We start from the raw sequence: 13819 nt of genomic DNA, 5'->3' as shown, positions 1-13819 counted from the left end.
GGTCTGTCATGTGACACCGTAGGGTAGGCGTGGACTTGTGTAGGTCTGTCATGTGACACCGTAGGGTAGGCGTGGACGTGTCTAGGTCTGTCATGTGACAGCGTAGAGTAGGCGTGGACTTGTCTAGGTCCATCATGTGACACCGTAGGGTAGGCGTGGACATGTCTAGGTCTGTCATGTGACACCGTAGGGAAGGCGTGGACATGTCTAGGTCCATCATATGACTCTTGTCTGGGATCACGTCAGACTCTGGACAGGGGGACACCTGCCTGGGATCTTTAGTGATCAGGGTGATCTGCTGATGCCGGAGGGATCCATTGAAGGTTTGGGCACTAAGAGAAGGTCAGGAGTGGGTGGGATCGATGAAAAGGATCGATAGAGTGTGTGATCACCCGAGGGCTGGTCCGAAGGCCCATATCTGGCGCCAGGGGCCCGGGGGGCCCCCAGAGGTAACTGCACCCTCAGATCCGGAGCTTCACCGCCTTGGAGCCCTTCCCTAACAGGTCTTACCACCCGATCACTAACGTACACGTCACTGGCCCCGGGAGGATGAAAGGCGGAGTCTTCCCTGTTGACCTGCAGGTGACAGTCTGCAGCATTAATGTCCTTCCTGATCATGAAGCCTCATAATTATGTCATAATTACAAACGGATGTAAATATATGGCTATAATTATATGTCACAATTACACAAGCATGCAGCATTTCTAGTTCCGTTGAGCTGCTTCGGGAACACCCAGAAAATCAGACACGACAACCGAGCAAGAAGCCCTCAGGGTAGAGCACCAGCAGCGAACCCGGGAGAGAACAGCAGCAGATCTGCCCAAGAGCACACATGCGCACAGTGCTGAGAAGCACCTTTGACTCTTTCTAAGTTGCTTGTTCCATATCAGAGGACTTCTGTGCGTGCCCTGGGGCCTTATATTGTGGATGTTCAATTGATTTATTTCAAGATATTGCCGATTCGTATCTTACATTTGTGCCTATTTAGAACTCAGGGGAGCGGCGGTTTTTAACTTTGTTCTACATTACATCTAAGATATTTACCTTGGAAAGAGCCGACTACACTTGAGATATAATTGGACTGTCCGTACGGGGCAATCCTAATAGATGACGTCGCACACTAATCGACTTTGAAGCACTTTCGGTCACATCCGTTCTGTTAAATTTGAGTAAGCCCTGAAGAAGGTCCCGTGGCACTAGGGAACGAAACGCGTTGGCTGCGTGCCGGTTTTAATACAAACTACGTTAATAAAGAGAAGATATTTTGGATAAAGTAGGTCTCCTAAGCTATGCCCACCATGCTGTCCTCCCCTGCTCTTACCTGCGTGCCCAATGGTGACGTGTAGCGTGGCGCTGCCCCTGGGGGGGTGCCCCAGACCCGACACCCCGTTCCTGGCCTCCACGGTGAAGGTGTAGTTGCAGTAGGGCTCCAGCCCCTCCACGGTCACCGCCGGCTCCGAGAGCCCCTCGGCCCCAGGGCCCGGCTCGCAGGGCTCGCACGGGCCCTCCTCCAGGGGGCACTTGTCGCAGGTCACGCGGTAAGTCACATCCAGCCGGCCGCCCGGGTCACTGGGGGGCAGCCAGGACAGGGACACGGTGGTGCCTTGGACCGACAGGCTGGCGTTCCGGGGGGCAGAGGGGGGCCCTGGGGAGAGATGGGGAGAGAGAGGTGGGTTATCAGCAGGTAGAGATGGGGTCTCTGCAAGGGGGGGGCTCTGTACCCCGTGGGCACAAGGGATACTGCCCACTGACTGTCCATGGACCCACACAAGATACTGCTAACTGACTGTCCCAGGACCCACACAAGATACTGCCCACTAACTGCCCCAGGATCCGCACAGGATACTGCCCACTGACGGCCCCAGGACTCACACAGGATACTGCCCACTGACTGTCCCAAGGACCAACACAATATACTGCCCACTGACTGTCCCAAGGACCAACACGGGATACTGCCCACTGACTGTCCCAAGGACCACACGGGATACTGCCCACTGGCTGTCCCAAGGACCACACGGGATACTGCCCACTGGCTGTCCCAAAGACCACACGGGATAATGCCCACTGACTGTCCTACGGACCAACACAGGATACTGCCCATTGACTGTCCCAAGGACCACACGGGATACTGCCCACTGGCTGTCCCAAAGACCACACAGGATACTGCCCACTGACTGTCCCAAGGACCACATGGGATACTGCCCACTGACTGTCCCAAGGACCACACGGGATACTGCCCACTGACTGTCCCAAGGACCACACAGGATACTGCCAATTGACTGTCCCAAGGACCAACACAGGATACTGCCCACTGACTGTCCCAGGGACCACACGGGATACTGCCCACTGACTGTCCCAAGGACCACACGGGATACTGCCCACTGACTGTCCCAAGGACCAACACAGGATACTGCCCACTGACTGTCCCAAGGACCACACGGGATACTGCCCACTGACTGTCCCAAGGACCACACAGGATACTGCCAATTGACTGTCCCAAGGACCAACACAGGATACTGCCCACTGACTGTCCCAGGGACCACACGGGATACTGGCCACTGACTGTCCCAAGGACCACACAGGATACTGCCAATTGACTGTCCCAAGGACCAACACAGGATACTGCCCACTGACTGTCCCAGGGACCACACGGGATACTGCCCACTGACTGTCCCAAGGACCACACGGGATACTGCCCACTGACTGTCCCAAGGACCAACACAGGATACTGCCCACTGACTGTCCCAAGGACCACACAGGATACTGCCCACTGACTGTCCCAGGGACCACACGGGATACTGCCCACTGACTGTCCCAAGGACCACACGGGATACTGCCCACTGACTGTCCCAAGGACCACACGGGATACTGCCCACTGACTGTCCCAAGGACCAACACAGGATACTGCCCACTGACTGTCCCAAGGACCACACGGGATACTGCCCACTGACTGTCCCAAGGACCACACGGGATACTGCCCACTGACTGTCCCAAGGACCAACACAGGATACTGCCCACTGACTGTCCCAAGGACCACACGGGATACTGCCCACTGACTGTCCCAAGGACCAACACAGGATACTGCCCACTGACTGTCCCAAGGACCACACGGGATACTGCCCACTGACTGTCCCAAGGACCACACGGGATACTGCCCACTGACTGTCCCAAGGACCAACACAGGATACTGCCCACTGACTGTCCCAAGGACCACACAGGATACTGCCCACTGGCTCCCCGGCGCCCTGTTACCTGGAGACCAGAGTGTCAGTGACTGCCTGGTGCTCTGCTCTCTCTGTTGGGGGGGCTCAGACCGAGAGGGATTCTCCCCCAGCCCCTCTTGCTGTGGCGTCGGTCACTCACTCCATCCTCGGGGGCATCAGCTTTTAAGGGGAAGCGCCAAGTGGGAGCAATCCCCTCTCTCTGGGGGGTCTCTTTTCTCCTGGGGGGGCAGGTCCGGGGGGGTACAGACCCTCTCTCTGGGGGGTCTCTGTTCTCCTGGGGGAGGGGCAGGTCCTGGGGGGGTACATACCCTCTCTCTGAGGGGGGGTCTCTGTTCTCCTGGGGGAGGGGCAGGTCCTGGGGGGGTACAAGCCCTCTCTCTGGGGGGGGTCTCTGTTCTCCTGGGGGGGTACAAGCCCTCTCTCTGGGGGGGTCTCTGTTCTCCTGGGGGGGGTACAAGCCCTCTCTCTGGGGGGGTCTCCATTTCTACTCACGGGTGCAGGGGGCTGAGAGCTCCTCGGAGGGGGCCCGGTAGAACCCCGCGTTGCAGACACAGGTCGTGGCCCCCGGGGCCCCCGACGAGCTGTTGGGGGGACACTTCAGGCACCGCGCGTTCTTGGGGGAGTCCTTGTAGAACCCCCGCTGGCAGGCTGCAAGAGAGAGGTCAAGAGGTCAGTGTGAGGACAGACAGACATGGGGGGCTTGAACCCCAGATGAGCCCCACAATATTCCATCTGCAGCCGGGGGGTCCGGCTCCTGCTGCTGAAAGAGAAGTCAAGTTTAGTTATATTATTTTATTTATAAAGTTTTATATAGTGCGAACTTGATCCCAGTTTGTGGATTCATATAGCGCGGCTTACCGCCCCCCCCCCCCACGGGGGAGGGGGGGGGGTTGTAAGGCGCTGCACATGGGCCCTGGGAGATAAAGGGATTTGCCCAGAATCACGGGGTGCTGCGCCGACGCCGAGACTCGAACCCGGATCCCCAGCTCCCGAGCCGACGCCTCTGGCTGCTGCGCCACACCCTCTCCCCCAAGATGTGTTACATTATTCCATTGAATCAAACTGGTTTTCGGAAAGTCCAGTCCACCACTCCCAGCCTGTTGGTGCTAACATTACCTGCTGAGCGGTCTGCCTTAAACAAACACAATGTATACATTGCTTTTATTGATTTAAAGGCAGCCTTCGACTCTGTGTCTCCAAGAGGATCCTTGAAAGTGTGAAACTTCAATTCCGCAATCCACTTGAACAAAACCCCTACAAATCCACTGTACTCCAGGCTTGGAATTCTTTGTGGGGCTGCCCAGGTGAGCTCTGGTAACCTGTAGCTTGCAGGGAGTTCCACTCTTGAGTCCTTTGGCAGCAAGGTAATCCACAGGGCTGCAGTTTCAGATGGTGCAGTCTTCAGAGGTCAGGCCTTAGAGTTCCTTGCACAGCAAAAAAAAAAACTTTCCAGCAGGGCACTTCTTGCTTCATTCAGTTTCAAGCAGCAGATCTGGAGGGCTCTGCACCTCTCAGATACTTATTCAAAATTCTCTGGGTCAAGCACCGCTGACCAATGAGAGCAGGGCAACTCCTCATAGTTATGACCACATCCTGTAGAGTGTGGCATTAGTTTGTCCCAGAGTGCATCATTCTTCCAAATCCATAATGGCTGGTTTTCCAGCAAGGAGGTAAGAGCTGGCTCAACACACCCCTGGGATGTCTTATTTCCATGGACTCTCCCCCTACCATCGGCACAAACCTTCCTTAAGCCGAGCCCTGACTCTGGGTCAAGACGGCTTTGTAAGGTTTTTTTTTAAGTGGAATTCGGCATTGAAGTTTCCCACTTTCAAGGACCCTCTTGGAGATTCCAGAACCTTGGATTGTGTGTTGGATACTTTGGGACTTGCAAGCAGAACGCCAGGAAGGTGTTCTAACTGGACCCCGCCTGCTGAAGAAGGCGGCCCACTACAGTGGTGAGAATTCTTCAGAACAATTTATAAAGGTGTGTCCCTGACAGAGAAAACAAAGAGACTAAAAGGGGCGCTGTTGGTTTCTAAGCACTAGAAAGTGACTAATCTTTAAAAATTCCTGTCCCTGGTTCCCTACATGGGATTATTTTCGTTTCGGTGTCATTTAAAAGATAAAAATATTACCTATTTTTATAAGTTGGTGTTGGATTTTTATTTTGTGTGGTGTCTTAATTATTTACTGAAATGGTGTTTTTGAATGCTTTACACACCTGTCTTTGAAGTTATGCCTGTCTGCTCGCAGCCACGTTACCAGGGGTTGAGCAAAGGAATCATTTTCTAAGACCTATGCTGGGTCCTACCATGTGTTAGTGGCCTTGTTGCCAGTGGCAGACCGACATTTGCCCCCACCAATAACCCACTTTCCAACAGGGCCCACTTGAAGTTGTTAAAACGTATAGATATTAAGGGCAGGTGTTCGATAATTGAGTATCCTTCAAACTCTATTTTTAGGAGCTACGGGCTAAAACGGTGACCTTGACTCATGCTTTTAAACGCTGAAAAAATTCACTGGATTGTCAATTATATGACTATATTTTTAAAGTCATCATAGCCAAGTTACAACCAACCCTTTGATATGGCTCCCCCATCGCCGGAGGGAGAGATGCGAAGCTCCTGGCTCTACTGGAAGTCACGGCCTTCAAAGCAGCCTTTGGGATTGCCAGTTCCGTGCCGAGCTGGAATAAGACGAGAGGTGGTCGGTCTCCAGAGGCAGAGCCTGGGGTCAGAAGGAGCATTTCTGAAATGTGTGCTCGCTCTGTCCTCAGCCCCTGCGTCCTCAGGGAACATTCGCTGCTTAAAAAAAGTGATGTCTGCCTACCCGGCCAAATGGAGAGCCCATATTTTAACCTCCGTAAGGGATATTGCTTTACAAATAGCGCTGCAAGATCTGAAATGCCCAATTATAGGTTCATTTTAAAAACAGATCAAAGCTGAATCCCTCAAGCTGGACAAAAGTGCATCAGTAGGAAACATTATGCGTGGCACGCGATTCATTCATACCAATCCCAACGCCGGCAGCCATAGTGGACTGCTTATTTCTCAGCAAAGATTAAACATGTTTCCTTAAGGCTACGAATGGGAATAAATCCAACAAAAGAGGGCAGGCAGCCATGGGTCGAGCAGTGGCCGGGCAGCCATGGGTCGAGCAGTGGCCGGGCAGCCATGGGTCGAGCAGTGGCCAGGCAGCCATGGGTCGAGCAGTGGCCGGACAGCCATGGGTCGAGCAGTGGCCGGACAGCCATGGGTCGAGCAGTGGCCGGGCAGCCATGGGTCGAGCAGTGGCCGGGCAGCCGTGGGTCGAGCAGTGGCCGGGCAGCCATGGATCGAGCAGTGGCCGGGCAGCCATGGGTCGAGCAGTGGCCGGGCAGCCATGGGTCAGGCAGTGGCCGGGCAGCCATGGGTCGAGCAGTGGCCGGGCAGCCATGGGTCGAGCAGTGGCCGGACGGCCATGGATCTAGCAGTGGCCGGGCAGCCATGGGTCGAGTAGTGGCCGGGCAGCCATGGGTCGAGCAGTGGCCGGGCAGCCATGGGTCAAGCAGTGGCCGGGCAGCCATGGGTCAAGCAGTGGCCGGGCAGCCATGGGTCGAGCAGTGGCTGGGCAGCCATGGGTCGAGCAGTGGCCGGGCAGCCATGGGTCAAGCAGTGGCCGGGCAGCCATGGGTCAAGCAGTGGCCGGGCAGCCATGGGTCGAGCAGTGGCTGGGCAGCCATGGGTCAAGCAGTGGCCGGGCAGCCATGGATCGAGCAGTGGCCGGGCAGCCATGGGTCAAGCAGTGGCCGGGCAGCCGTGGGTAAAGCAGTGGCTGGGCAGCCATGGGTCAAGCAGTGGCTGGGCAGCCATGGGTCAAGCAGTGGCCGGGCAGCCATGGGTCAAGCAGTGGCCGGGCAGCCATGGGTCGAGCAGTGGCCACAAGAAACATTAGTCCATATAGTGCGCGTGCGCCCCTGGCGGATTACCCTTCGACCGTTTTGAAACCACATTTCTTGAGGATCGGGGTTCGATCAGCTCGTCAGGCTTCAATGATGTCATTATCAGGGGAATTGATTTCGTTACTATGTCAATTGGTACAATTTTTAAGTGAAAAATGTCTGACATAATAAGTTTGAGCTTCATTGTTTTCATGGCTCCGCACCCTAATAGTTTACGCTCTGTTTATATCCTGTATATCTTCGTGATGATGCTGCCAGGTGATCACTAGAAATGCAACAATAGAAGTTTCACCATTACTGTAACTTTTGATGCACTCTATCATTGTTTTAATATAATGGACGCTGCAATTACTGCACTTTAAAATGCAATTATTCTGCAAATATTCTGCTGCAGACATTATTTGGACATTATTATGATTGTATTGCCACATTTTTAATTAGTATATGTGGTACAGTTTTGAAATATTATATAATGTAAAAATGTTTTGATTGCAATGATTTTTATTAATCAAGCAATAAAGATTATATATATATACCACTGGGGGAAGTGCTGCCGGTTGGGACAGTGCTGCTGATTGGTTGGGACAGTGCTCCTGGTTGGGACAGAGCTGTTGGTTGGGACAGAGCTGTTGGTTCCTTGGGGCAGTGGCTGTGCATGGTAGCAGCACCCCCTCCACTTGAAGCCATGATGCCAAGCCCTGAAACACGTCGCTCCGCAGACCAGGCGGGGCGGGCTCGGATTCCACAGGCGCTGTGGGCGTGAGGTGTGTGGGTGAGGTGTGTGGTTGTGCGGTGACTTCACCTGGAAGTGGTTGGGCCGGTTGGGCAGGTGGCCCAGAGCCAGGGTGGGGCCTGGGAACCGAAGCCTTCCTCGGTGAGTCAGGCGAGGTCTTCCTCATCCAGGCAGCCATGCCCGAGGAGCCGGGCACGCAAGGACCTGACGGGCAGGGGGCAGCCCTGGCACCGGGGTGTGGCACAGCCATGCCCCCGAGGAGCCGGGCACGCAAGGACCTGACGGGCAGAGGGCAGCCCTGGCACCAGGGTGTGGCACAGCCATGCCCCCGAGGAGCCGGGCACGCAAGGACCTGATGGGCAGGAGGCAGCCCTGGCACCGGGGTGTGCCACAGCCGTGCCCGAGGCTTGGCTGGTGCCAGAGCTCTCTGGGGTCTGCTATTAATATTAATGCCTGGTCTGTCTCGACTCGCAGTCAAGGGCAGAGGGCACGGACCCTTTGAGGGAGCGGGCTTTTCATGAGAGCCAAATAAAAAACGAAGCCCCGGGTCTGTAGGGTGCAATGCGGTGCCCATGGGGTGCCCCTTTTAAAGGGCGGCTTCACTCACCCACCCGAAGGGGGCATGCTTCATCATAGGGTAACCTCCTTGCATCATGGACCTCGTCACGATGCGGGTGACAGCCCCCTCGCTGAGAGGCAGGAGCTGCGCTGTACTGTACAGGGCAGATGCGGTCGGTGCCGGTTGGTGCAGGGAAGTGGCTCCTCCACTCCAAGGGGCCATTTTGCTGGGTCGATGGTGAGCCGGGCAGACCTCCGATGGTTTGGGGGGCTGTTCTGCATCTGCACGAGTGGGTCTTGGTGATTGCCAGCGGCAGCCAGGAGGGTTTTACGCCACGTTCGATGCTGGTCCATAGTTCCCACGTCTTCAGCTATTCTCTGTCTGCTTTCTTTCCGGCAGACAAATCCGAGTTCCTGCTGTCGGGGGGCCAAATATTACTAAATTTAGGGGCGTTATGGAGATTGAAGGGTAGTAGCCAATGGACTACATACCCCTGGGGTCACTACCCCGCCTATATGACCACATCCTGTGGGGAGTGGGCAGAATTCTGTCCCAGAGTTCCTAATTCCACCATAAACAAGATAGAGCACGTCAGGTGAACCGCCTTAGGGGGCTGACTAGCCTGGAAGTGCAACACGCCCATTGCATAGCTAATTTCACACCTACCCTGGTGCCAAATGGGCCTCTGGTCGGGGGTGGCATCTCCCAGGTCTGAGGGAGCCGGGGTCGACTATCAACGGTGGCACGGGCTTGGAAGCTCCTTGCCTTGATATGGTAAGTCACTCGCCATCCTGCTGGAGACGGTGTGAACACCTCCCTGCGGTTCAGAAAAGGGGGTGGTGATGGACAGAGTATCTGAGTTAAGAAGAACACTCCTACCCAGTCAACAGATCAGGGCTTGATCCATCACCGTTTTTTAGCTCACTGCACCATCCCAGCTCAGAACCTGGCCACATGCGGAGCAGGCATGGTTTCCTACCTCAGAGAGCGTGGGCTCTCACCTGCAGGGGGTCAGAAATGTGTCAGAGGTGGCAGGCTGGGCAATGCCGGTCAGGCAGGACATGAGAGAGGGGTAGGTATTTCAGGGGCATCTTTAAGGTGCCCCTGGGTTCATGTCATAATGCAACAGTGCAGATTTATTAAGAGAAGGAGTTTGATATCAAACACCTTCGGTTTCAGTGACGCCATCCTGTAACTAAGGACCTCGTAATAACCAGTGCCCAGCACATGCCCTTAAGTTGGCTCCCCGTTCACTTGCACTACCCAGTTAGTTGATTCCGACAGCATACAGACATGCCCTCACTTGTAATGTAATGCACTCTGACTTACAGCTATAAGTCCTGCTGCAGGGCCGGCATATATTATATGCAGTGACGTTGACATGGCACGCAGTGAGTGTCCCATGCCGTGTGTTCACACATAGTTTGCACCACGTCATGCGTTCTGCAATGGCAGTCTGCACGCAATTCGTAAATGGTCCCTTAGGCTGGCATAAAACATGTTGCAGCCCTTAGGGACCCCCTTTAGTCCCATGCCCTAGTTACCAGGGGTACCATTTACTTACAGGGACGCTAAAGGTCTTGCCAATCGGTTTACAACTGAACATGTCACTTTTAGGGGAGAGCCCTGGCACCAGAGCTGGGGTAGCAGGTGCCCGTGCACCGTCAGAGTCTAAAAACCAACATCCAGCAGGTCAAATGGGGCAAAAAGTGTAGGGGGCATCAGCAAAGAACACCAGATTTCTACACGCCTGAGTCATGAGAGCGGATGGCAAGAGGGGGGTGTGTGGGAGGGGGTACCCAGTGTTTGGGGGGCACAGCTGTCCCTAGAGTCCCATCTCCACTCACAGAGGCTTCCTTTTCACTCCTAAGAAAGTTCAGGGCTTGAGTCTGGGCCTTGTGGCCTCCAAGCGTCTGTGCAGTCCGTCCCAAATCTACCAGCAAAGCGCGGGCAGCAGCTCCTGCAGCGCCCCCCAGTGCCAGGGAAGACCCACTGGGCAGAAATGATGGGAACGTAGAAAGGTCTTCACTGGAGCATCTCTCACTGAGACAGAAAGATGTAAGTGGAAATGGGAGTTAGGTTTGGAAAGAAAGCAGAAACTGCCCCAGGAGGAAATCCCAACACCTCCTCAGTCCTTAGTGACCTATAGGAATAGCGTGCGAACACTGCCTCACTCCTTAGTGACAACACTATCCGCACACTGCTTCACTCCTCAGTGACCTCTAACAATACTATCCGCACACTGCTTCACTCCTCAGCGACCTCTAACAATACTATCCGCACACTGCTTCACTCCTCAGCGACCTGTAACATCACTATCCGCACACTGCTTCACTCCTCCGTGACCTATAACATCACTATCCGCACACTGCTTCACTCCTCAGGGACCTACAACAATACTATCCGCACACTGCTTCACTCCTCAGTGACCTATAACAATACTATCCGCACACTGCTTCACTCCTCCGTGACCTATAACATCACTATCCGCACACTGCTTCACTCCTCAGGGACCTATAACAATACTATCCGCACACTGCTTCACTCCTCAGTGACCTATAACAATACTATCCGCACACTGCTTCACTCCTCAGTGACCTATAACAATACTATCCGCACACTGCTTCACTCCTCCGTGACCTATAACATCACTATCCGCACACTGCTTCACTCCTCAGGGACCTATAACAATACTATCCGCACACTGCTTCACTCCTTAGTGACCTATAACAATACTATCTACACACTGCTTCACTCCTTAGTGACCTATAACAATACTATCCGCACACTGCTTCACTCCTCAGTGACCTATAACAATACTATCCGCACACTGCTTTACTCCTCAGGGACGTATAACAACACTATCCGCACACTGCTTCACTCCTCAGGGACGTATAACAATACTATCCGCACACTGCTTCACTCCTCCGTGACCTATAACAATACTATCCGCACACTGCTTCACTCCTCCGTGACCTATAACAATACTATCCGCACACTGCTTCACTCCTCCGTGACCTATAACAATACTGTCCGCACACTGCTTCACTCCTCAGTGACCTATAACAATACTATCTGCACACTGCTTCACTCCTCAGCGACCTATAACAATACTATACGCACACTGCTTCACTCCTCAGTGACCTATGACAATACTATCCGCACACTGCTTCACTCCTTAGTGACCTATAACAATACTGTCTGCACACTGCTTCACTCCTCCGTGACCTATGACAATACTATCCGCACACTGCTTCACTCCTCAGTGACCTATGACAATACTATCCGCACACTGCTTCACTCCTTAGTGACCTATAACAATACTATCCGCACACTGCTTCACTCCTCAGTGACCTATAACAATACTGTCCGCACACTGCTTCACTCCTCCGTGACCTATAACATCACTATCCGCACACTGCTTCACTCCTCAGTGACCTATAACAATACTATCCGCACACTGCTTCACTCCTCAGGGACGTATAACAACACTATCCGCACACTGCTTCACTCCTCAGTGACCTATAACAACACTATCCGCACACTGCTTTACTCCTCAGGGACGTATAACAATACTATCCGCACACTGCTTCACTCCTCAGGGACGTATAACAACACTATCCGCACACTGCTTCACTCCTCAGGGACGTATAACAACACTATCCGCACACTGCTTCACTCCTCAGTGACCTATAACAACACTATCCACACACTGCTTCACTCCTCAGGGACGTATAACAACACTATCCACACACTGCTTCACTCCTCAGTGACCTATAACAATACTATTCGCACACTGCTTTACTCCTCAGGGACGTATAACAATACTATCCGCACACTGCTTCACTCCTCAGGGACGTATAACAACACTATCCGCACACTGCTTCACTCCTCAGCGACCTATAACAACACTATCCGCACACTGCTTCACTCCTTAGTGACCTATAACAATACTATCCGCACACTGCTTCACTCCATAGTGACCAATAACAATACTATCTACACACTGCTTCACTCCTCAGTGACCTATAACAATACTATCCACACGCTGCTTCACTCCTTAGTGACCTATAACAATACTATCCACACACTGCTTCACTCCTTAGTGACCGATAACAATACTATCCGCACACTGCTTCACTCCTCAGTGACCTATAACAGTACTATCCGCACACTGCTTCACTCCTCCGTGACCTATAAAAATACTATCCACACGCTGCTTCACTCCTTAGTGACCGATAACAATACTATCCGCACACTGCTTCACTCCTCAGTGACCTATAACAGTACTATCCGCACACTGCTTCACTCCTCCGTGACCTATAAAAATACTACCCACACGCTGCTTCACTCCTCAGGGACGTATAACAATACTATCCGCACACTGCTTCACTCCTCAGGGACCTATAACAACACTATCCGCACACTGCTTCCCTCCTCAGGGACGTATAACAACACTATCCGCACACTGCTTCACTCCTCAGGGACCTATAACAACACTATCCGCACACTGCTTCACTCCTTAGTGACCTATAACAATACTATCCACACACTGCTTCACTCCTTAGTGACCGATAACAATACTATCCACACACTGCTTCACTCCTCAGTGGCCTACAACAATACTACCCACACACTGCTTCACTCCTCAGGGACGTATAAAAACACTATCCCCACACTGCTTCACTCCTCATTGACCTATAACAATACTATTCGCACACTGCTTCACTCCTTAGTGACCTATAACAATACTATCCGCACACTGCTTCACTCCTTAGTGACCTATAACAATACTATCCACACGCTGCTTCACTCCTTAGTGACCAATAATAATACTGTCCGCACACTGCTTCACTCCTCAGTGACCTATAAAAACATTATACGCACACTGCTTCACTCCTCAGTGATGTATAACAACACTATCTGCACACTGCTTCACTCCTCCTTGACCTATAACAATACTATCCGCACACTGCTTCACTCCTTAGTGACCTATAACAATACTATCCGCACACTGCTTCACTCCTCAGGGACCTATAACAACACTATCCGCACACTGCTTCACTCCTCCGTGACCTATAACATCACTATCCACACACTGCTTCACTCCTCAGTGACCTATGATAATACTATCCGCACACTGCTTCTCTCCTTAGTGACCGATAACAATTCTACCCACACACTGCTTCACTCCTCAGGGACCGATAACAATACTAGCCGCACACTGCTTCACTCCTTAGTGACCGATAACAATACTATCTACACACTGCTTCACTCCTTAGTGACCTATAATAATACTGTCCGCACACTGCTTCACTCCTTAGTGACCGATAACAATTCTACCCACACACTGCTTCACTCC

General features: G+C 52.9%; 1 protein-coding gene across 1 annotated transcript in view; it reads right to left on the bottom strand.

Annotated features, from left to right (window-relative positions):
* EPHA1 (EPH receptor A1) overlaps positions 1-13819 on the bottom strand; it is a 138836-nt gene that overhangs the window by 82307 nt on the left and 42710 nt on the right. The window contains exons 4-5 of the mRNA XM_078655847.1: positions 3718-3873; positions 1323-1646 (exon numbers count right to left, since the gene is read on the bottom strand). Of these exons, the coding sequence (XP_078511973.1) occupies positions 1323-1646; positions 3718-3873 (480 nt within the window). The remainder of the gene's footprint in view (positions 1-1322; positions 1647-3717; positions 3874-13819) is intronic.

Source organism: Lissotriton helveticus, chromosome 7 (genome assembly GCF_964261635.1).
Source record: "Lissotriton helveticus chromosome 7, aLisHel1.1, whole genome shotgun sequence".
Lineage (NCBI taxonomy): Eukaryota > Metazoa > Chordata > Amphibia > Caudata > Salamandridae > Lissotriton > Lissotriton helveticus.
Note: the sequence above shows the minus strand (reverse complement) of the source record. Positions and strands in the feature narration are given on the sequence as shown.